Here is a 23,986-nt window from a genome sequence, read left to right on the forward strand (position 1 = left end):
GCATTAAGACTTAAAAGTCCTATTACTGCAGTGTGTTCCCTGCTTGCTTCCTTCCCAGGCCTACCCACTCCCAAAATGCATGCAATAAAGTATATATATTTTAAAAAGACTTACAAGGCAATTGTACTAGTATGGGATGAAGAAAATGTAAATTAACTGCAGCAGGTTTGGAAAACCAATGTTTTAATAGGCTGAATGTGAGCCAGTGCATGTAGAATGAGACAGGTGATGGATAATGCCACTTTTCACTGGTCAGAATAAAAAATTAGAGTTTGCTCTTCCGCACTTAGGACCGTGTTCTTCATAGGTAGCAGTCAGATTGGTGAACTGACTTGAAATTATTTCCTATGAAGAACTTTTGAAAGAGCTGTCTGAGATTAACCTGCTGAAGAGAAGATTCAGGTAGCTTTCAGAATTTGTCCCCAAGGTATAGAAGCAGCCTGAGAAGCCACAGGATTGATTTCATCTGAACCATCATTGTCTATGAGGTGTTATTTAAACTAATGAGTGTTCATTGTAAAAATCCCAGCAAACAAAAGTATAGATTAGAGTTGCCCTCCATGCTTCCGAGAAAGCTGCTGTGGGCAATGTCATGTTTTAATCCTAGACCAGAGTTTATCAACCTGAGCATTCTTGAAATTTTCGTCTGGATAATTCTTGGCTGTGTCTGAGGGAGGGAGCTGTCTTACGCATCACAGGTTCTTTAGCATCATCCCTGGCTTCTACCAACTAGATGTGGTAGCATCTCCCTGGTTGTGACAACTAAAAATGTCTCCAGACGTTTTCAGATGTCCCCTCGAGGGCAAAACTGCTGCTGGTTGAGAACCACTGTTCTGTACCTCTTCCTGCTTGTGTACCTGACTTAACGTGATTTTTTTTTTTGCTATAAGTGGAGCCATAGTATTCACTGTTTTGTGTCTTGCTTTGTCAAATTTTTAAATAAACACTCCCTTTAGCCCAGAATTCCTTATCTAAAAATATATTCTACAAATTTGCATATGCATATATCTGTCCCTACTTATGCAAGGGTGTTGTGTGAAGCCATTCTTGAATTGCTATAAAGAAATACCTGAGACTGGCTCATTTATAAAGAAAAGAGACATAATTGGCTCACAGTTCTATAGGCTTTACAGGAAGTATGGTGCTGGGATCTGCTCGTCTTCCAGGGAGGCCTCAGAGAGAGAGAGAGAGAGAGTCAGAAAAGCAGGTCAACATGGCATATTCCCATTTCCACAAAGGAAATACGTGTTTTAAAAGTCTGTAAGGGTCATAGCAGTGATTATCCCTTTGGGAATAGATTGTGTGATTATAGATAAGACAGGACATGGGATATCTTTTAGTTTGAAGTATACATAACTTTGTATTTTTGAACTTTTTACCACAGTATTTGCTCTTATACATCAAAAAGAAAACTTCTCGTTTTGGAAAAAGCATATATGGGTACTTGCAGTAAAATATACTTTGTCTCCTGACTGTCTCAGACCAAGGGATAGTAGCCCTGAGCTCCTTGTCAAATTGTAGGCCAAGACAAACCCTTGAGACTTAAAATATTGCTAAATAATCAGTGGAGGCCGGGCGTGGTGTCTCACACTTGTAATCCCAGCACTTTGGGAAGCCAAGGTGGACAGATCACTTGAGGTCAGGAGTTCGAGACTAGCCTGGCCAATATGGAGAAATGCCGTCTCTATTAAAAATACAAAAATTAGCTGGCATGGTGGTGCTTACCTGTAATCCCAGCTACTCGGGAGGCTGAGGCAAGGGAATCGTTTGAACCCAGGAGGCGGAGGTTACAGTTGGCTGAGATTGTACCACTGTACTCCAGCCTGGGGGACAGAGCAAGGCTCCATCTCAAAAATAAAATAAAATGATTACTTAAAGAAAATCAGTGGAGATGAGTCCAAACATACTGCATATTAATTATCGACATAATTTTAAATGAGTCCATGTCCTACCATCTTCAGCTTCTAAGAAAACTGGAGATATGAGGGGAGAGGGATAGATTTGTGATTGTGAGAAACATAATCAAATATGTGAATTCAGATACATGATGCAGCGTTTTCTCTGGTAACCAAGATATCAAAGCAAGTCTTTCCCATCCTTGGCAGTCCCTTAGTGTTACGATTTTCCAACAACCTGAGTCTATTGATTGGCTCTCTCTGCCTCCATTTTTCCTCCTGTTATGGCCTCTTCCTTCACTGCTTCATAGTGTTTGGGGAGAAGCTAGAAAGGTTTAGTTACTCTGGTAGGCAGAGTGAGCTCTCCCCAAAACGTTCATGCTCTAATCCCTTGCAAATATGCTACATGATCATGTTACATGCTATGTTACATGATCACGTAACATGTTAATCCGTTGCAAATATGTTATGTCACATGATAAAGGGGATTTTGTGAATGTAATGAGGTTACAGACTTGAAAATAAGGGATTATCCTAGTGGGCCCATTCTAATCGTTCTAATCATATGAGCCCTTTAAAACAGAGGACTTTCTCTAGCTGGAGGCGGAAGCAGGGAGATGTGGTGACAGAAATTTGAGTTGTAAGAAGGACCCAACCCTCTGTTGCTGGAGAGGACCACTGGAAAGCATGAGAAGGAATGCAGGCAGCCTTTAGGAGCAAAGATGGGCCCTTGGCTGACAGTCAGCAAGGAAACAAAACAGAGACCTCAGGGCCTACAACCGCAAGAAACTGAATTTGACCAGCAACCTAAATGAGCCTGGAAGCAGACTCTTTCTAGAGCCTTGAGTAAGGAACACAGATCTGCTGATCCTTGTCAGTTTTGGCCTTGTGAGATCTTATGCAGGGGACTCATTTCAGCCGTTTGGACTTCTGACCTGCATAATTGAAATAATAAATGGGGTTATTTAAAAGCCACTAAATTTGTGGTAATTTGTTACGTCGGTAATAGAAAATCAATGTGATTACTTTCAAATAAAATGATGAACAAGGAAAGATACGTTTATTTCTTGATTGTGTGTACCCTCTGGCACACTACCAATGACTCTAGGATTATTTAAGTGTGAAAGGCAGAAACAGATCACATGAAGTACAGTGGATTATGATCACTATTTTTTGTTTGTTTGTTTGTGGTCCCAGATAATTGGACTACATTAATGGTTGGCGAAATTAAACAATGCTTACTGAGCCAGCTGCAAATGCTCCACTGTAACTTAACTGGATACTTGCTGCTGGGAACTATTCTATTATTTTTCTCCCTGTTAGAGTCCCTTTGATTGACTCTTTCAAAATGTGTATTTTCTACTGAAGGGCAAACTTCCCATTCCTTTGCAAAACTCATATAATACCCTGCTCCCATTTTTTAAAGCAAATCAAGATGTTTGGATATGAATCCTCATCTTCTCTGCCTTAGCTTATACTCTTGACTATCTAAATGAAGTTCTCCCATGACTTTGTACACTCAGTTATTGCTTCTGTCTCTAGTACCTTCTACTTTTATCTTTTACTCCCATCTCTTCTGCCTGAAAAAGCTTGCCTGTATCTTGGGGAAAAAAAAATACTTCACTTAACTTGCTGTCACTTCTAGTTATGCTCTTTCCCCAGCTAAATGCCAAGAGGACTTTCGTGCTGACTACCACATCCTCAGCATTTAGAATAGTGCCTGGCAACAAGTGGGTGCCTAGTCAATATTCGTTGAAAGAATTAAATCCATTTTCTTCTATTTTTCTGTAGCCAGACATTTTAAATTTTTTCTCTGTACTTTAATGGATGCAGTAACAAGTTTTTAAGGTGACATGTCTTGAAACATATCAGTGTATATAGTTTTCATTCTTTGATGACCACACAGAATGGATGTACCGTAATTTAGCCATTTCCTTATTGAAGATATTGCTTTGATTTTTTTCCACCATACTATAATTTGCTTTGAAAAAACCTCCAGAGTTATAAAATAGTAAAGGAAGTGTTACGAAAATAAATGAAAGGACAAAGATAGATAATACAGAATGCATAAGATGAGGGATCAGTTTGAAAGTTCCAGTATCTGACTCATTTGAGTTCAAGAAAAAGCAAAGCAAACAGATGATTATTAATAATGAATACAAGAAAATTTCCCAGCGCTTAAGTGCCACAAATTTCTAGATTGAAAGGGCTTTCTAAATGCACAGCAAAACTAATGATAGAAAAAACAAACAAGGAAATGTCACAACACCGAGGAAAAAGAAAAGATCCTAAAAGCTTAGGGAAGGAGATGATAAGGGAGTGGAGAAAAGAATGAAAATAGGATCCCTTTAAAGCTGTATGAAACAGAATGGCATTGAAATCAGTGGCAACATTGGATGCTAGAGGAACTTACAGCAATGCTTTCAAGAGCTGAGAGAATTGCTAAATCAAGTGTAAATGTGGAGGAAAGACCTTTTCAGGCATGCAGGGACTAAGTTGCCACCCGTGTGCCTTTTCTTATATTACTTTCTTAAGGTATTGGGGATGTACTTCAGCAAAACTGTGGAGTGAACAAAGAAAGGAGGAGGCATTAGAATTCAAGAAACAATGGCTGTAACCCAGAAAAGCAGTAAAGGAAAACACCAAAGGTGACAGCTGTGCCAGCAGATCTAGAGGACAGTCAGCCTAGATTGTAGTGAGAAGAAGGAGGGTTTGGAGAGGGAAGCCTTCTGAGAAAATAAAGGGGTGGGGGTGAGTTCTGTGGCACAACAATTAAAGAAAATTGAAGTTAAAGTGAAGAAAACCATTGAAGAAGGAAAGATTAAAACTCTAGGGAAAACAAAAAGGTCTTTGAGGAAGCAAATGTATTCATAATATAGTACTTAGTAGATAGCCTTACAGTCACAACAATATAGCACTGATTGTTTTGTTCAATTAAAAATAGGGATGTATCTATATTAGAAGAGTAGAGGGAGGAGATATTGAGGGTAATTCCAGAGCTACATCCTAATCTACAGTAGCATGAGTAAATTGATAATGTCTAAAATGGATAAGCCACAAAGTTATAAGATAAGCACAATATTTAGAGAAATGCAGTTAACTATCCAGTAGCAACAACTGAGTTGCAATTAGTTACCTTTAGGGATGAAGACTAGCTGTGGGAGTCTTATCCAGACAGTAAAGAGACTGTTTTTCATTACAGTCATTACTATTTGATTTTCTAAATACAGGCAAGAATTACTTGGATAACAAATGATCAAATTTTAAAAACTAAGTAATATATGTTCTTTGTAAAACATTCAGACCTCATAAAAGAGACATGAATGAGTGGAAAATCACCATAATCCCATCATTCAGAAATAACTGCTGGTTATTTTATTATTATTTTTTTTTGAGACATTGTCTCACTCTGTCTTCAGGCTAGAGTGCAGTGGCACAATCTCGGCTCACTGCAACCTCTGCCTCCTGGGTTCAAGCGATTCTTCTGCCTCAGCCTCCTGAGTAGCTGGGACTACAGGTGCGCACCACCACACCCGTCTAATTTTTGTATTTTTAGTAGAGACAGGGTTTCACCATGTTGGCCAGAATGGTTTCAATCTCCTGACCTTGTGATCTGCCCACCTTGGCCTCCCAAAGCTGGGATTACAGGCGTGAGCCACTGCAGCTGGCCCCTGGTTATTTTTATATATGTATAGTCTTCAAAACTTGTGTATTCTGAAATATTTAATATTTTGAAACATTTTTATAATAATGACTATTGTACATTGCTGTGTTGGACCACACATATTTCACTAAAAATATATCATGGCTTTCCTCCCATGTTTATTAGTCTAGACCTCCATCAACTCTTTCTTATTCTTTAGAGACAGGGGTCTCATACTGTTGCCCAGGCTGTAGTACAGTGGTGCCATCATAGCTCACTGCAACCTCAAGCTCCTGGGCTCAAGCAGTCCTCCCACCTCAGCCTCCTAAAGCACAGAGATTACAGGCATGAGCCACCACAGCTGGCCTACATCAACATTTTAAGTGATTGAATAGTACTGTGTTTTACAGATGTGCATGCTAGAATTTATCCAACTAGGATACTTCTAATTCTTTTACATTTTAAAGCGCATATCTTTAGGAAATATCATTGAAGAGGCTGGCCCAGACTGGTTTTGACAGTAATTACTTTCCACCTAGAATGAGAATTCTGACCTTCAGGTTATTCTTTCACTCTTGCCTTAATCAGTCAGATAATCTCCCAGAAGTCTGGATGTTAAGATTTAGATATGCTGCAGTCTCCGTTAAAGGAAATGTGAGCTAGGTAAGCAGCCCTGGGACCCCAGAGAAAGAGAGATTGAGAGAGACTGAAGTTGACATTGAAACTAACTTGGTGCCTAGTGGCTTTGGAAAGCCAATTCATGCAGTGATACTTATGTCTTTTATATGCCAGACACTATGATGGGGACACAGTGGTGGAAGGAACAAGGCAGACAAGTCTCTTGCCTTCTTGGAGCTATTATTCTAATGGAGAAGATACACCAAAAAATATGAATGTGGCTGGGCGTGGTGGCTCACACTTGTAATCCCAGCACTTTGGGAGTCCAAGGTGGGTGGATCACAAGGTCAGGAGGTCAAGACCAGCCTGGCCAAGATGGCGAAACCCTGTCTCTACAGAAAATACAAAAATTAGCTGGGCACCGTAGCAGATGCCTATAATCTCAGCTAGTTGGGAGGCTGAGTCAGGGGAATTGCTTGAACCTGGGCAGCAGAGGTTGCAGTGAGCCAAGATCGTACCACTGTACTCCAGCCTGGGCGATACAGTGAGACTCCGTCTCAAAAATAATAATAATAATAATTTAAAAAAAGAATAAAGAATGTGGTAAGAACTGTTAAATAAGTAGGGTAAGTGATAGGGTCATAACCCTGAGGAGAATGAGATCAGGAAAGGCCTTTCCAAGGAGACCTTTTTCCTAAGATCTGAAGAGTAAGGGTGAGTTAGACAAGATGAAAGCTGGAGAAAGAATATTGCTATAGGGATTCGAGGGGTGATGAATCTTCATGACACTGGCAACAGTAAATGAGAAGGTGCTGGGATGGGAAAGAGCTTGATGTGTTTACGGAACAGAAAGGAGTTTGGAGTGACTGTCATAAAAGAAACTGGGGGCAGTCAGTTTGAAATGAGTGTGAGGATGTGGGGTTAGAACTAAGCATTTGAGGAGTTTGAACTTTAAATTTTGTGAAAAACCCTTTGGAAAGTTTCAGCAGAGAAGTGTCATGATTTGATTTTTTAAATGCCTCTTATAAATGATGACTGTATTTCCTGACCTGGGGCTCTGTTAAGATATCTTGTATTCTTGTGTTGAAGTCTCCTTTAAAATACAGACAAACAAACAAACAAAAAGGCTGATTTGAGTAGATCTCAGTTACAGTTAATTGCATCCAAAAGACTTGGTTAAAACAACATCCTTGTAGCGATTTGTGTCTGCAGCCCTGGCCCTTTTTAAAGGACAAATTTCTGGAAATTGAATTTTAAAGAACATTTCAAAGAGTTTAAAACTTTTGTCAGAAAGTGTTTATTTATCCTCAGGGGAAACAAAAATGGCAGTTATTTTTAAAATTTTCCTGTATTATAGGTAAAATCTCATATTAATTATGTCTTTGATTATTTATGTGGTTTTTGGCCATTTCTTTTTTTAAAAGTTCCTTTTTGTAACTTTGTTCCTCTTTCTGTTAGAAAATTTGACTTTTTCTTATAAGGAATCTTGTTAAGAGTAAACTTTCTTTCATATTTATTTCATTATTCTCTTAGTCTTGCTCATGTTACTTTTTGAAATTCAGAAGGTTTAAGAAAATAACATTGTGATAAAATTCACATACCATAAAGTGCACCCTTTCAAAATGTACAATTCAGTGACTTTTTTGTATATTCAGAAAGTTGTTTATTGGTCACTTAACTCCAGAATGTTTAATTACTCTATGTTCATTAGCAATCACTCCCCATTTTTTAGTTTTTCCTCCTTCAATCCCCTGGCAATTACTAATGTACTTTCTCTGTGGATTTGTCTATCCTAGACATTATATATAAATAGAGTTATAAAATATGTGGCCTGTTGTAAAATATGTGGCTAATTTCACTTAGCATATTTTCAAGGTTCATCCATGTTGTAGCATGTGTCAGTACAGTATATATATGTGTGTGTATATATGTGTATATATAGTGTGTATAGATATTTGTGTATATATATTTTGTTTGTTTCGTCAGTGTGTTTTGTTTTGTCAGTTGATGGATATTTGGGTTGTTTGTTTTGTCAGTTGATGGATATTTGGGTTGTTTCTACTTTTGTGGCATTATTGTGAATGGCACAATGCCGTGAACATTCTTGTGCATAGAAAAGGTTTTGACTTGTATTTGGCCAGATCACCATTGTTCTTTTCCTTCGTAAAGATTACCATCTTTCTTGGCATGTTGGAAGAGTTTTCTCTGCCAAGGGACTATGTAAATATTCACCTGTCTTTCAAAATTTATTTTTATGCTGGCCAGGTGCAGTGGCTCACTCCTGTAATCTCAGCACTTTGGGAGGCTGAGGCGGGTGGACCACTTGAGGCCAGGAGTTCAAGACCAGCCTGGCCAACATGGTGAAACCACTATCTCTACTAAAAATGTAAAAATCAGCTGGGCACGGTGGCACATGCCTGTAATCCCAGCTACTCAGGAGGTTGAGGCATTGCTTGAACCTGGGAGGTAAAGGATGTAGTAAGCTAAGATCGGGCCACTGCACTCCAGCCTGGGTGACAGAGCGAGATTCTCTCAAAAAATAAATACAAAAATTTTTATGGTTATTAAATTTCAGTCTTTAATTCGTAGAAAAGTTCATTTTTGGTTTAAGATGTGGAGAAAGGATATAATTGTTCCTAAAGGAATCACTATAGTTACTTTAGATAATTTTTTTATTATTATACTTTAAGTTCTAGGGTACATGTGCACAACATGCAGGTTTGTTACATAGATATACATGTGCCATGTTGGTTTGTTACACCTATCAACTCGTCATTTACATTAGGCATGTCTCCTAATGCTATCCCTCCCCCAACCCTTCCCACACCCCGACATGCCCCAGTGTGTGATGTTCCCTGCCCTGTGTCCGTGTGTTCTCATTGTTCAACTCCCACTTAGGAGTCAGAAGATATGGTGTTTGGTTTTCTGTCCTTGTGATAGTTTGCTGAGAATGATGGTTTCCAGCTTCATCCATGTCCCTGCAAAGGACATGAACTCATCCTTTTTTATGGCTGCATAGTATTCCACGGTGGAATTTTCTTAATTCAGTCTGTCATTGATGGACATTTGGGTTGGTTCCAAGTCTTTGCTATTGTGAATAGTGCTGCAATAAACATACATGCGCATGTGTCTTTATAGTAGAATGATTTATAATCTTTTGGGTATATACCCAGTAATGGGATCGCTGAGTCAAATGGTATTTCTGGTTCTAGATCCTTGAGGAATCGCCACACTGTCTTCCACAATGGTTGAACTACTTTACACTCCCACCAACAGTGTAAAAGCATTCCTATTTCTCCACATCCTCTCCAGCATCTGTTGTTTCCTGACTTTTTAATGATTGCCACTCTAACTGGCATAAGATGGTATCTTATTGTGGTTTTGATTTGCATTTCTCTGATGACCAGTGATGATGAGTATTTTTTCATGTGTCTGTTGGCTGTATAAATGTCTTCTTTTGAGAAGTGTCTGTTCATATCCTTTGCCCACTTTTTGATGTGTTTTTTTTTTTTTCTTGTACATTTGTTTAAGTTCTTTGTAGATTCTGGATATTAGCCCTTTGTCAGATGGGCAGATTGCAAAAATTTTCTCCCATTCTGTAGGTTGCGTATTCACTCTGATGGTAGTTTATTTTGCTGTGCAAAAGCTCTTTAGTTTAATTAGATCCCGTTTGTCAATTTGGGCTTTTATTGTAATTGACTTTGGTGTTTTAGTGATGAAGTCCTTGCCCGTGCCTGTGTCGTGAATGGTATTGCCTAGGTTTTCTTCTAGGGTTTTTATGATTTTAAGTCTTAACGTTTTAAGTCTTTAATCCATCTTAAGTTAATTTTTAACTGGTGATTTCATTACATTAGACAGTTTTACTTCTGGCTGCCAGCCAGCTTATTGACTTTTTCTTAGGGGTAATTGTTTTCAGTTGATCCTCTGTTTTCACAAGGAACAGGCAGAGGTCACCAACAATAATAAAGTAGGGAAAAATGCCCTGAAGAAAAAGGTTATTAGTATGCCATAGGAGCTCAAAACCTCCTTTTGCTTGGCAATTCAGGGAAGGCCCTCTAAAGGAAGTATTGTTTAAATGGAAGCCTAAAGGCTGCAACGAGAGTTAGCCAGACAGGTGGGAGGAAGAGCTTCCAAACAGAGAGGACCGGCATGTGTGATGGTCTGGCGGCACAATGTGCACCAGAACCTGGAGCACAGATGAGTGGCCAGAAAGACAAACAGGGCACTTGAGACCATGTTAAGGATTTACACCCAATCATGAGTCTAGTAGTCAGCAACTGGAGGCTTTTGAGCAGAGTTAAGATACATTTTTAAATAATTACTCTAGCTGCTTTGTGAAAAATGCATTAAAGAGTGGGAAAGGAGTCCAGTTAGGAAGCAGTTGTAGTAGTGTAGCAACTTACTGATCTTGGACTAGGCTATCATTGATAGCATCCTTCTCTTCAGCCCTTTAGTCTTTAAGGAGTAAAATTAAAATTAAATTTGTATTGGATTGAAAAAGTACATATTGCAAAACATGGGATTTTCTGTTTCAGATTGGCCACTAGAAGACTATATTTTATTACTGCATGGCTTCTAACTTTATAAAAAGCATATGTTGACGTATTTGTCAGGTTTCCTATGTTATTCGAGATGAAGTAGAGAAGTACAACCGAAATGGAGTCAATGCCCTGCAGCTGGATCCAGCACTAAATAGACTTTTCACAGCCGGTCGAGACTCTATCATAAGAATATGGAGTGTCAATCAGCACAAGGTAATGCAGGGATTAAAATCTGTACCCAGCAAATTTTGTGCAAATGGCTTTCACTGTGTAATACGACACCTCTTTCACAGTTTCAGATTTAATCTCTCTGATTACTGAGTTATTAGGTACACTCTATAAATACATCGCGACCAGAATTCTGTAAGTCTCTGAGAAAAACCATACCTAGGAAAGTTTCAGAAGTGTTTTAGCTAAGACAAGGACTCCCTAAACTAAGTTTGCCTTAAGAGTTATTTGCCACAAAGGAACAAAGTGATTTGGCTAGTAGGGGGATTACTTTCAACAATTAATTTTTCTGCTTTAAATATGTTCCCCAAAAACCTCCTGGTAACCTTACTAAAAAAAGATTGAACATTCTTTTACATTTATAATTAATCTTTAAAATATTTTATTTTCCTCATTTAAAAGTAATTAGGGTCCTCACAAACCCCACAGGGCCTAATTAGATAATATAAGGTTAGGCTGGGCACAGTGGCTCACTATAATCCCAACAATTTGGGAGGCCGAGGTGAAAGGATTCCTTGAGTCCAGGAGTTCGAGACCAGCCTGGGCAATGTGACAATACCCCATCTCTGCCAAAAAAAATTAAAAATTAGCTGGGCATGGTGGCACACACCTGTAGTTCCAGCTGCTCGGGAAGCTGAGGTGGGAGGATCACTTGATTGAGTATGGGAGGTTGAGGCTGCAGTGAGCCACAATCACACCACTGCATTCCAGCTTAGGCAACAGACCTTGTCCCAAATAAATAAAGATAATATAAAATTGGTGTTAAAACTATGAAGACAACTTGCTGCCCTTCAAAAGTTTCCCTTTCTTAAGCAGGGAACAGGATTTAAATATATATAAAGATAAATCCCCAGGCAAATGGGAAGGAGCCCTTTTGTTAGAACGCTTATATTGTGAATGACAGAGAAAAAAAGAAAGAGGGAAGAAAAGAAGAGCGTTTATTGATCTTCTAAGTATGTGTCGGACGCTCTTTGCATTTTCATATCCAAAGTGATTTTAATTTTCAATGTCCCTCAAGGTATCTTTAGGATCCATTTTATTTATTTATTTTTTTGAGACGGAGTCTTGTCTGTCACCCAGGCTGGAGTGCAGTGGCGCAATCTTGGCTCACTGCAACCTCTGCTTTCTGGGTTCAAGCAATTTTCCTGCCTCAGCCTCCCGAGTAGCTGAAACTACAGGCACATGCTACCACGTCTGGCTACTTTTTATAATTTTAGTAGAAACAGGGTTTCACCATGTTGGTCAGGCTGGTCTCGAACTCCTAGACTCAGGTGATCCACCTGCCTCTGTCTCCCAAGGTGCTGGGATTGCGGGTGTGAGCCACTGCGCCCAGCCAGATCCATTTTCATAGATGGGAAAATGGGCTCAGAGAAACCCATGGTTAAGTGGCTAGTAAGTAACAGAGAATTAGCACCCAACCCAACTTGAAAACCCTAGTGCTAGACCTTGTATTTTTAAAAGTTTGTGTCTTTTTAGCAAGTTTTACAAATCTGATATTCAGTTCAGAAAAAGAACCACTACTTTATGCACCTAGAACTTCAGTCTAGCAGGCTTTGAATTCTTTAGCCAGTGGAAGCAGTGGTGGCCAAATGTCAAAAGCATGAAAAGTAAGAAAACTATGTTTGGCTTTGAAATGCTTTTTGGTACTTGTATTTGAATTGGAATGTCTCCTTTCTGAGAATTCACAGTATTTCAAACAAATTAAGAAAAACCCCCACAAGAACTAACCTGAAGAATCTGGAAATCTGCCTGTCCTGCCCCAAACATCTTTTTTCTGGTCTTCCTTTTATGACAAGATTGAATAGCATTATTTGTCAAACAGACTTGTACAGAGCTGTTCTGTTTGCCCATAAAGTGTCTCAAACTTGCCTGTTTTAGGTGTAGGATGTAACTAAATACTGTTCTTTAAAAGGCCTCTCCCGGTTATTAAGCCAGGTAAGAGAAGTAGAATCTTGAATTACCTAATTGAAATGGTGACATGGGTTGTCCTTTCTCAGCCATTGGATTTCATTTTGTCTCTGAAGGACTGTAGGTACCATGAGGAAAACATTTAATTCAGAAAGTGACCCCAACAGTAGGAAGCTGAAAGCAGAAGTGTTTATCTCCCTCTGCATCCAGACCAGGCTCCTTACCACACTCATCAGACTCATTGCTGCCTCTGCTGTCTGCTGTTGAGCCTTCACCACCACTCATTCAAATCCCCACAGCCTACAGATTCCTGCAAGCCCTGTCCTTTCTAGTGAACCCTTTTTAGAGGGTTTTATGTCACACACAGTGCTTAGTCCAGAGCTTGTTGCCTTCACTTTCACAAGGCAAAAAAAAAAAAAAAAAAAAAAGAAGTATTTATCCTGGAAACCTAAGCTTTCAGTAAGAGTAAAACTATCCTGAAACAAAACTGTTTACATCTGTTATCTGGAGGCATCACCTATTTGGTGAGATTCTACTCAGAATTCAGGTGTTAGTTTTAATGCCTAGAGCAGTGTGTCACATTAATTGAAGAATTTAACCATATCTATCATTCGTAATATATTTCATTCTCTCATGTAAACTCTTATGATTTTTCTTTTAATTTCAGCAAGATCCATATATAGCATCTATGGAACACCATACGGATTGGGTAAACGACATTGTGCTCTGTTGTAATGGGAAAACATGTAAGTATTTCTTCGGATTATTATTGGGCTTCTGATATATTTTTCATTTTTTATATAAGCTTTTTTATTGAAATATACATACAGAAAAGTACACACAGTTTGAGATTGCAGTTCAATACAGTTTTAGAAAGTGAATACCCAAATTAAGAAACAGAATATTACTAGAAGCCTCCTTGTGCCACCCTTTGCCACCCTTTCAGTTATTCCCCCTTGCCCCAAGGTAACTGCTCTTCTGTCTTCTGAACACCAAAGGGTAGTTTTGCCTTGATTTGAACTGTATATAGACTCATGTATTCTTCTTTTAGCCTTATTAATACCTCTTTTGTTCTTGTTTTGGTGAGATCCATGCCTTGGTTTTGCAGTCTGAGCTACAGGAATTTTTCTCAGTCACATTAGTTGAGGCTTCAACTGGAAGATTAAAAATGTTTGCACTGCTTGTTTTAAAAATATATTTTTTTCTTTGAACATGTGTCTTGAGATTTTAAAAAATTGAGGCAATATACAGTAGGTTCTAGAAAGAGCTTTTAGGTATGTTTGTGTGTGTGAGAGAGAGAACAGGTTAGTTTGAAATAATGTTACATTGTTGTAAGATAAGTTTTCAAAGTTGTAAGTCATACTACTAAGGAGTTTGTTAATTCTTTGCTGCTTCTAGTGATATCTGCTTCTTCTGACACGACAGTAAAAGTATGGAATGCACATAAGGGATTTTGCATGTCAACATTAAGGACACATAAGGTAAAACAATACAGTTCTCAGTGTCTTTAATATTGGGATCTCAGTACTTTGTGTGGCTCATTTTATTACTGATCTACAGAAAGATCATAGTATGTCTGTTCTATTACAGGATTACGTAAAGGCCTTAGCATATGCCAAGGATAAAGAACTAGTAGCATCTGCTGGGTTGGACAGACAAATATTCCTTTGGGATGTGAATACTCTAACAGCACTGACTGCCTCAAATAACACTGTCACAAGTAAGGTGTTTAAAAGAAACTTCTTTGAAAGTGATCCAAGTTAACATAAATAAAGAATGGTTTATAAAACATTTTTGATAGGTTTGCATCAAGACAGTGGTTCATATTTTGAGAGTGCTTCTACCTACAGCGTTCTAGCCCCCAAGAGTATGATTCAACAACAAGGAGCTAGTTCCTCACTGCAGTCTGAAAATGGTAACTTCTCCAGGTATAACCTGGTTATTTTTTGTACATGTGCATGCCTTAGCTCCCTAGCTAAAATGTAAGTCGCTGCAGGGTAGAGAAGACTGTCTTACTACTTTGTGTCTCCCACAGCATTCCCTGGTCCAAATCCATACACTCAGCAGGTATTATTGAAGGAGGTGGTGATTATCTAGACAAAGTAGGCGGTTTTCTGACTTTTTAAAGTGTTAATATATATTAACAGCTTTTGAGTTAATAGCCAATATGAAAAGTACCCAAGAGAAAGAAAGAAAAGTTTTCCAGTGCCAATTTATCCAATTTTCTGCCTTTTAGAGCAGCCCTGAGAAATCGAGCCAATTCCAGAAGAGCCAGAAGGGTAGAGTGCTTCTAGAGGCAATCCAGAGATGTTCACAGCATGGATGCTTCATCAGCTAAGAGATCTCAGACTACCAAGTCAGGCTCATACAAGTCTAGATTTGAAATTGAGCTTCATGCTTGGCCCAACCTACTAGAGTCCTCCAGGCCAAGTTTCAGAAGGGACTGTTAGGAGCACATTTTTGGTGAGGCCTGACCTGGAAAGTCTACATTGAAAACATGGGCCTGCACTCTCTGGATCCCTACATTATAGATCCATTTTATAATGACTCTGTGGAGTGTTCACATTGACATAGACAATACACTTTTACTAATATAGCATAGTATGTGCCAAGAAGGGCAAGTTGGGAGACTGGTATTTATAATCTCTTGATTGTTGTTTTGCCTTGTTTCCCAGGAAATATGTGAAGGTCTCAACATTCTGTTTCCCTTGTTCTTGATTTTTCACCTGTACATTATCTCTCATTCATCAGCTGGTCCCTGTTGGGGGCTGTCATGATACATCATTAGATTTTAAGTCTGGCTGTAAGGCCTGCCTCAAAGAGACACTAATGGGCGGGAACAAAGCAAAAAAAAGAAGCAGATTGTCACAAGGTCAGGGCCCAGGCTTAGTGGATACAGATTCTACTATAAATACATCTTGCTTAGAGTTGTTTAGAGAGGATATCACACTTTTTTGTTTAATATATAATAATAAAAATAACACTAATAATGGCTAACATGTATACAGTACTTGCTACAAGTAGACATTTTTCTAAACACTACATGTATTAACTCGTTTACTCCAACTTTTTAATATGTTTGTTTGTAAAATTGGGATCATACTATATAGACAGTTTCACACGCAGTTTTTTTCACTTCAGTGATACTGAGAGCATGAACATGACATGATTTTTGCTATATATTGTCTGAATTCCTTCCTGAAAGGTTGTACCACATACTTCACATAAGTAATGTATGAGAGTTCCATTGTACTGTTTTCTTTTTAGAATCAAGTATTACCTTGTTTTTTGTCTTTGTGTATGAAACAGTATTTTTGGTTTGATTTGTGTTTGAAAAATACTGAAATTGAACTTTTTTTCGTATTTATGGCACATTTTTTGCTTTAAACATATGTCATTTAAGTGGATAGCTTTTCAGTGGCACTGCAATTTATCAGATATTTATTGAGCATTTGTGTATATTCAAATCCAGAAAATATGTAAATTTTGATAATAATACTGTTTAGAATTATCTCCATTATAGGTAGATTTCTTTTACTTAGAGTACTTATAAAGATAATATTTTCTAAATTGAATAATTAAACTTGAAGTTTTTGCTGACTGGTTACTAAATGGCTGATGATCTTGTTAACATTTAGTTCCATTTATCCTCAATAGCTTCTTCTTTAAGTGGAAACAAAGATTCCATTTATAGCCTGGCCATGAATCAACTGGGAACAATCATTGTATCAGGGTCCACTGAAAAGGTAAAGGAGGAGCTTATTTCTTCTTTTTTTTTCTTTTTTTAAAATTATTTTTCACATACCTTGTCTCCTGTTATTTAAGCAGGTATTTTACGATTAGCTTCTTTATATTTATTTATTTAGAGACTGGGTCTCTGTCACCCAGGCTGAAGTGCAGTGGCATCATGATCCTGGACTTCTGAGGCTTTAGCGATCCTTCCACCTCAACCTCCTGAGTAGCTGGGACCCCAGGCACACACCATCACTCTCATCAGGCCACACCTTGCCCCATCTGGCTAATTTTTGTATATTTTTGATAGAGACAGGGTTTCGCCATGTTGCCCAGGCTGGTCTCCAATTCCTTAATGCAAGCAATTCACCTGCCTCAGCCTTCCAGAGTGCTGAGATTGCAGGCGTGAGAGCCCCTGTGCGTGGATCAGGGGGAGCTTAAAGGGTGTTTTGAACATTAGAAAATAAAGAAACAAAAATAATTTAATCTGTGTAATTATTAAATATATAGACAGTGGTTTTGCCTAGTGGGTGCTAAACAAAAGGTTTTATTTGAATAGGTAAAACTATAACTGTTGTGTGTATAGTGACAAGATAAAGAGGCTGTGCATTTTTGATGTTTGAAAGACCCAATTCCCTGAGATTGGGAGGCTTAGACAGTGTCCATTGGCAGAAGCAGTATTGCCTTCTCAGAATTTAATGGTTATCATTTGCCTTATGAGAGTTGTCTGTTATTTAAATTTGATACTGATATATTTAGTTTGTGCAATATTCTATTAAAATTCACAGGTGTTAAGGGTATGGGATCCAAGAACATGTGCAAAACTAATGAAGCTTAAAGGGCACACGGATAATGTGAAGGCATTGCTATTAAACAGAGATGGCACGCAAGTATGCAGTTTCATTTGAGTATTTACCTAATAGCCTTGTTAGAAATTTCCGCACTTTGTATACTATTGCATAGGTTGATTTGAACTGAAAGCCACACTTACTATAAATTGTGGTCTGATTAAAAAATTTTAAAATACTAAATTGCATATATAAGCTACATTTAAAAACTATTCTATTTGCATCACTTTTAAAAACAAAACAAAGAATTTCCTTAGAATAATTCTAATGCAAATGAGTATATGCATTTATGGTGCATAGAGGCTAAAATAACTAAAAATGTTACCTGTGTAAAGCAAAAGGAAGCTTTGATATCAAATGCTTTTTGCCAATGTGTTAAGTGGAAAATTTTCTCACAGTGGGTCTGACTTTGGGGCACGTTTTGTCAGTTGACTATGTAGCTATAGTTGATAAATTTAGTTTTCTAACATAATGCTCAGGGTGAACATTTCAAAGAAAAGCATTTTGGTAATGTTATACATTAGCTCTGTTGGCCACATAATTTGTGAATTATAAATCACAATTCTGTTCTGTAGCAGTGGAAAATACTATTTCATCAATGTAGATAATAAAAAACAAAAGCCATCATCTTGTAGGTATGACATACATCTACCATGTACCCTTGAATCCCTCAGCCTTTTTTTTTCAGAGTGCAGTGATAAGTGAGAGATAACTGGAATTGATTGTAATAGGGTTAGAAAAGGGCGAGTAGAAAGATGATGAGGTGAGAAACACCATCGGTTTCTTTTCCTGTAGAAGTTAAGGCAGAAATTGCTTTAGAAATTAATCAGAGAAACCGTTGCCTCCAGAAGTGAACAGAAGGTTTGGAAACTAAGGAAGGAAATCATTTTTCAGAACCAGGAAAAGAAAGATTTTATTAAAGATACCTGTGGAGGTCTTTGGAAATGTGAAGAATCTTGATGTACTGTGTGACCTTGAGGATAAAATTTCACTTTAGTCCTTAATTTGCTTATCTGCAAAGTGAGAATCATAATATATAGTTGGTGAGAGTGTGTTTGTGTGTATATACATGTGTTAATAGTAAGTATTTTCTTGACTGTAAGCCAGGGCATTTTCTAGAGCTCTCAAGTTCCTTTGTGACGTCATTTTCATGTGAGTGTAAGAAGCCCAGTGCAGTCAGCTCCTCACTGTTTTGCAGTGTAGCTGCAAGGCTGCACTTGAGATGGTTGCCCATGTGTCTTTAGTTAGCTTTGCCAGGATTGGGCTGGATCATATCATCTCCATGGTTTTCAGAAGGGGGCTATGGGCCTGGCAGACCTTCTAAAGCTCTACCTGTCTACTCCATCTCTTGTTTCCTATCTATGCAATTATGAATGTGATTTTATAAAAGATGATTTAAGTATCACATGTACAGTTAGAAATGTACTTCATCTGAAGTCAGCTACATTTATTGTAAGCAGAGGCAATATTGTGGTTCTACTTTAAAAACTGCCTGTTAGTCTCAAGAGTGTATACTTGATAGGTATCATTCTTCATCTAGTTTCTCTTCTATCCATTTTCCTTATTGGCAACTATGGACTAAATGTAAAATTACCACCAACAACCTAGCATATTTATGTTAGTGAATTGATCAACAAACTGTGATAACTGCTTATTTGGGAAAAAGAGGTGAGGAAAAAAGAAACTCTTACTGATTAATGAATTGACCAACAAAAAACTATAATTACTTCTTTGGAAAAATGAGGTGCGGAAAAAAGAAACTTCTACTTACAGATTCTTGAATTCTTGTAATATGGAAGAGGTGGTTGTCAGTTACTGGGCCAAAGTTTATATTGCATCCTGCTAAATTGTCCTCTGAGCTTATAATATAGGGTATCTGGTGACTTTGTTAAGTCAGGAGCTGGCAGTAAGATATATATATGTTATAGGCCAATGAATCCCATGAACATCTGCCTGTTGCCTCATTCTTTTGTTGTAGAATAAGATTCTTATTTACCAAATGTATTTGAGGTTCTCCCTAAGGGAGTTCTGCCTGTAAAGAGGTCAGCATTGCAGTTGCTTTGATTGGTGCTAACATTATTGGGCAGAGCCACCTATCTTTTTATTCCTTTTACTCAGGCAATTAATTGCTTGAGGAGCTGGGGACAGCCTGCCATCTTGATTTGAGTCAGTCATGTCCTTGTATGTCACAGGGTTCTTTTGGTAATACAAGTCTGCTGATCCTAGCTTATGGGTCTGAGGGTCTCAGAGCATCAGGCCACTTATTGCCTCAACTTACCTCGTCTACTTGGCTGATCTCTGCTGGCACTTGAGATTGTGTGTTAGTGACCATCCCAGGAACACTCCTGTTGGTCAGCAGGAACTTGGCCTCAGTACACTGGTACTTCCTATCTTCATTGACAGAAACAAAGAGCACCTGATTAGGGAGGGCTACAGACTCTATTCCACTAAATCTGATTTAGCAGAATCATTGAAGGACATTCTGTCCTTGTCCCAGGAGTTACCTCATAATGAACATCTTCATGTTTACCTATGTTTATCTAGTGGAAGGATGGAGGCAGTGGAAATGTTTTGATGACTCCTCCAACTCCTACAAGATCTCAGGCACTAGAATTCCTATAAAACAGGACATTCTTTAATCATACTACCAAACACTGCGAAGAAGTTGGCCAACGTAATACTTTTTTTTTTCTATTTTTGTACTTTTTTTTTTTTTTTTTTTTAATGTAAGTTCTAGGGTACATGTTCACAACGTGCAGGTTTGTTACATATGTATACGTGTGCCATGGTGGTGTGCTGCACCCATCAACTCGTCATCTACATTAGGTATATCTCATAATGCTATCCCTCCCCACTCCCCGCATCCCCACAATAGGACCCGGTGTGTGATGATCCCCTTCCTGTGTCCAAGTGATCTCATTGTTCAGTTCTCACCTATGAGTGAGAACATGTGGTATTTGGTTTTCTGTTCTTGCGATAGTTTGCTGAGAATGATGGTTTCTAGCTGCTTCCATGTCCTTACAAAGGACACGAACTTATCCTTTTTTATGGCTGCATAGTATTCCATGGTGTATATGTGACACATTTTCTTAATCCAGTCTGTCACTGATGGACATTTGAGTTGATTCCAAGTCTTTGCTATCGTGAATAGTGCCGCAATAAACATACATGTGCATGTGTCTTTATAGCAGCATGACTTATAATCCTTTGGGTATATACCCAGTAATAGGATGGCTGGGTCGAATGGTATTTCTAGTTCTAGATCCTTGAGGAATCACCACACTGTTTTCCACAATGGTTGAACTAGTTTACAGTCCCACCAACAGTGTAAAAGTGTTCCTATTTCTCCACATCCTCTCCAGCACCTGTTGTTTCCTGACTTTTTAATGATTGCCATTCTAACTGGTGTGAGATGGTATCTCATTGTGTTTTGATTTCCATTTCTCTGATGGCGAGTGATGATGTATGAATGTCTTCTTTTGAGAAGTGTCTGTTCATATCCTTTGCCCACTTTTTGATGGGGTTGTTTGTTTTTTTCTTGTAAATTTGATTGAGTTCTTTATAGGTTCTGGATATTAGCCCTTTGTCAGATGAGTAGATTGCAAAAATTTTCTCCCATTCTGTAGGTTGCCTGTTCACTCTGATGATAGTTTCTTTTGCTGTGCAGAAGCTCTTTAGTTTAATTAGATCCCATTTGTCAATTTTGGCTTTTGTTGCCGTTGCTTTTGGTGTTTTAGATATGAAGTCCTTGCCCATGCCTACATCCTGAATGGTATTACCTAGATTTTCTTCTAGGGTTTTTATGATTTTAGGTCTAACATTTAAGTCTCTAATCCATCTTGAATTAATTTTTGTATAAGATGTAAGGAAGGGATCCAGTTTCAGCTTTCTGCTTATGGCTAGCCAATTTTCCCAGCACCATTTATTAAACAGGGAATCCTTTCCCCATTTCTTGTTTTTGTCAGGTTTGTCAAAGATCAGATGGTTGTAGATGTGTGGTATTATTTCTGAGGGCTCTGTTCTGTTCCATTGGTCTATATCTCTGTTTTGGTACCAGAATCATGCTGTTTTGGTTACTGTAGCTTTGTAGTATAGTTTGAAGTCAGGTAGCATGATGCCTCCAGCTTTGTTCTTTTGGCTTAGGATTGTCTTGGCAATGTGGGGTCTTTTTTGGTTCCATATGAACTTTAAAGCAGTCTTTTCCAATTCTGTGAAGAAAGTCATTATTAGCTTAATGGGGATGGCATTGAATCTGTAAATTACCTTGGGCAGTATGGCCATTTTCACAATATTTATTAAAGTGGTTGTTTTGTTGGGGGGCCTGCTTTTCTGTAGTCTTAGAATACTACCTACCATCAGAGATTACTTTGCGTTCTGTATCAGCGTTGATACAACTGTGTTTCCTTATCTGCTTCCAACTGTGCACCCTTAGTTGAGACTTATCCTTTCCTGTTACAAGTTGCCCCAGGCCACGAGGATTTCTAACCCATCATATCTTACTTTCCTTATCCTCTTTAAGTTGTCAGACCTTACTCTGTAGATGCATAGTCTAGGATCTGAGGGATCAAAGCTTTACTGAAAGTTTGCCACCTCAGAGTAACACCTCTTCCTGGAATGGGGAGCCCCTCCTTGGCCCCTACACCATCCAATTGCCACATTTCTCACTCACACATGTTGCAGATTTGCTTTAACCTTACTGCTGACAGTTTCTTTATTGGTTAGTTTCTTGGTTCCCTTGTAAACTAGCTGGAATACATTATTAAACTACTGATGCTCCTGGCATCTTGTGGGGTAGTTTCCTAGTATGTGTTCATTTAATTAAACATGCTTGGAGTTCTCAGGGGCCCTTAAAGTCATGGGGCAGGCCAGTGAATTTTTATTCCTGAAGGCCTCATGTATTTGGGCACCTTCCAAATCTCCAAGACCACAACTGTCTTTCCTTCTTTGAAGCTCTTTGCTTACTTAACTTCATACTCCAGTGGCAGCAATTGCTTTTTCCTCTGGGCCATTCTTTTTCCCGAGGAAATCAAGTATTTATCCTCTTCTTCAAGTCACCACAGTAACATGCTGAGTGTGGATGCAGGGTGTCTAATTCAGTCTTTTTCCGCCGCACTCACAGTGTGCTCAGCCCTCATTTGTGTGCCAGCAGCTTCTATGTAGTTGACTCTCTTGAGCCATCAGAAATTGTCAGAATTGCCAATGTTAACTCACCTGAGGCTCCTCATATGGAAGTTGTCCAGCACAAAGAGTGAATGGTAAGCCTGAGACAAGATTTTGTTTCCGACTCCTGTCAGTAGAATCCAAGAGACCTGGCCTCATCAGGAATCCAGAGCCATGAGACAGCGGTGTAACCCAGGGCTTCAAAAAGCTTACTGGCCTAGTGCAGTGTTTGTCAAACATAGTGAACATCAGAATCGCTTGGAGAGCCTGTTAAAGCACCAATTGCTGGGTTCCAACAGAGTTTCTGCCTTGTTAGCTCTGAATGAGACCCAATAATTTATATTTTAACAAGTTCCCAGGGGACACTGATGCTGCTGGAACCACACTTTGAGACCCATGGGCCTAGTGCAGACTACTACCTTTGTTTCCACTGCTTTCAAACTCTATGTTTCTTAGTAGTAGATAATGCAAATAGGGCTTGTCTACAGGATTGACCAGAAATCAACAAGTGGCCAGGAAGAGAGGACAAAGGCAGTTCTTGCTCAGTGATTTCTCCTGCTGGAGTATCTCTAAGCATAATTAATAGGTATCATTCATCTAGTTTCTCTTCCATCCATTTTCCCTATTGGCAACTATAGACTAAATGTAAAATTACCACCAACAACGTGGCATATTTACATGAGTGAATTGATCAACAAAACAACCATAACTATTTATTTAGGAAAAAGAGATGAGGAGAAAAGAAACTTTTACTTACAGATTAGTGAATTGATCAACAAAACTACCCTAATTACATATTTGGGAAAAATAAGTAATTTTCCCCAAATTAAGTGAATTAGGTCACTTTAGTCTGTGGTGCATGGTTGTCAAGCCTTTATCCGAGGCAGAAACACAGTTATTAGAGTTGTGTGTTTGACAGTGTGGACTCAGGAGACGTCAGGTGCAAAGCACAAGAAAGCAGGAACTTTGTGGCAAGTTCTAACTTTACCTTTCTTTGTTTGTAGTGCCTTTCTGGCAGTTCTGATGGGACAATTCGCCTTTGGTCCCTTGGCCAGCAGAGATGTATAGCAACATACCGAGTCCATGATGAAGGTGTTTGGGCGCTGCAAGTCAATGATGCCTTCACACATGTGTATTCTGGTGGAAGGGACAGGAAGATTTATTGTACAGACCTAAGAAACCCTGACATTCGGGTGCTAATTTGTGAAGAAAAAGCACCAGTTCTTAAGGTATATCATATATTAATATTTTAGTTTTTATAATTAAGGTTGTTACGTGTGTTAGTCAAATAGAGCAAAAGCTATATTAAAACATGACTCAACTGCCGGTGGGGGGTGGTTTGTAAAAAAGATATTCCATTATGAGCAGAACTTAACAGGACAAGGAAGAGTAGCCATCTGTCTGGATGGAAGA

The 23,986-nt window shown here is 38.6% G+C and overlaps 1 protein-coding gene across 3 annotated transcripts in view; it reads left to right on the forward strand.

Moving 5' to 3' along the window:
* The window catches only part of WDR48 (WD repeat domain 48), a 46,784-nt gene that overhangs the window by 1,628 nt on the left and 21,170 nt on the right, over positions 1 to 23,986 (forward strand). For 2 of the 3 annotated variants that reach the window (XM_015131325.3, XM_077992195.1), the window contains exons 2-8: positions 10,770 to 10,910; positions 13,501 to 13,579; positions 14,232 to 14,314; positions 14,424 to 14,553; positions 16,491 to 16,579; positions 17,354 to 17,455; positions 23,578 to 23,802. In XM_015131325.3, coding sequence (XP_014986811.1) covers positions 10,770 to 10,910; positions 13,501 to 13,579; positions 14,232 to 14,314; positions 14,424 to 14,553; positions 16,491 to 16,579; positions 17,354 to 17,455; positions 23,578 to 23,802 — 849 coding nt within the window. Of the gene's footprint in view, positions 1 to 10,769; positions 10,911 to 13,500; positions 13,580 to 14,231; positions 14,315 to 14,423; positions 14,554 to 14,634; positions 14,749 to 16,490; positions 16,580 to 17,353; positions 17,456 to 23,577; positions 23,803 to 23,986 lie in introns of all 3 variants that reach the window. The other variant, XM_015131324.3, reaches the window with a different exon arrangement.

This window comes from Macaca mulatta, chromosome 2 (assembly GCF_049350105.2).
Source record: "Macaca mulatta isolate MMU2019108-1 chromosome 2, T2T-MMU8v2.0, whole genome shotgun sequence".
Taxonomy (NCBI): Eukaryota; Metazoa; Chordata; class Mammalia; order Primates; family Cercopithecidae; genus Macaca; species Macaca mulatta.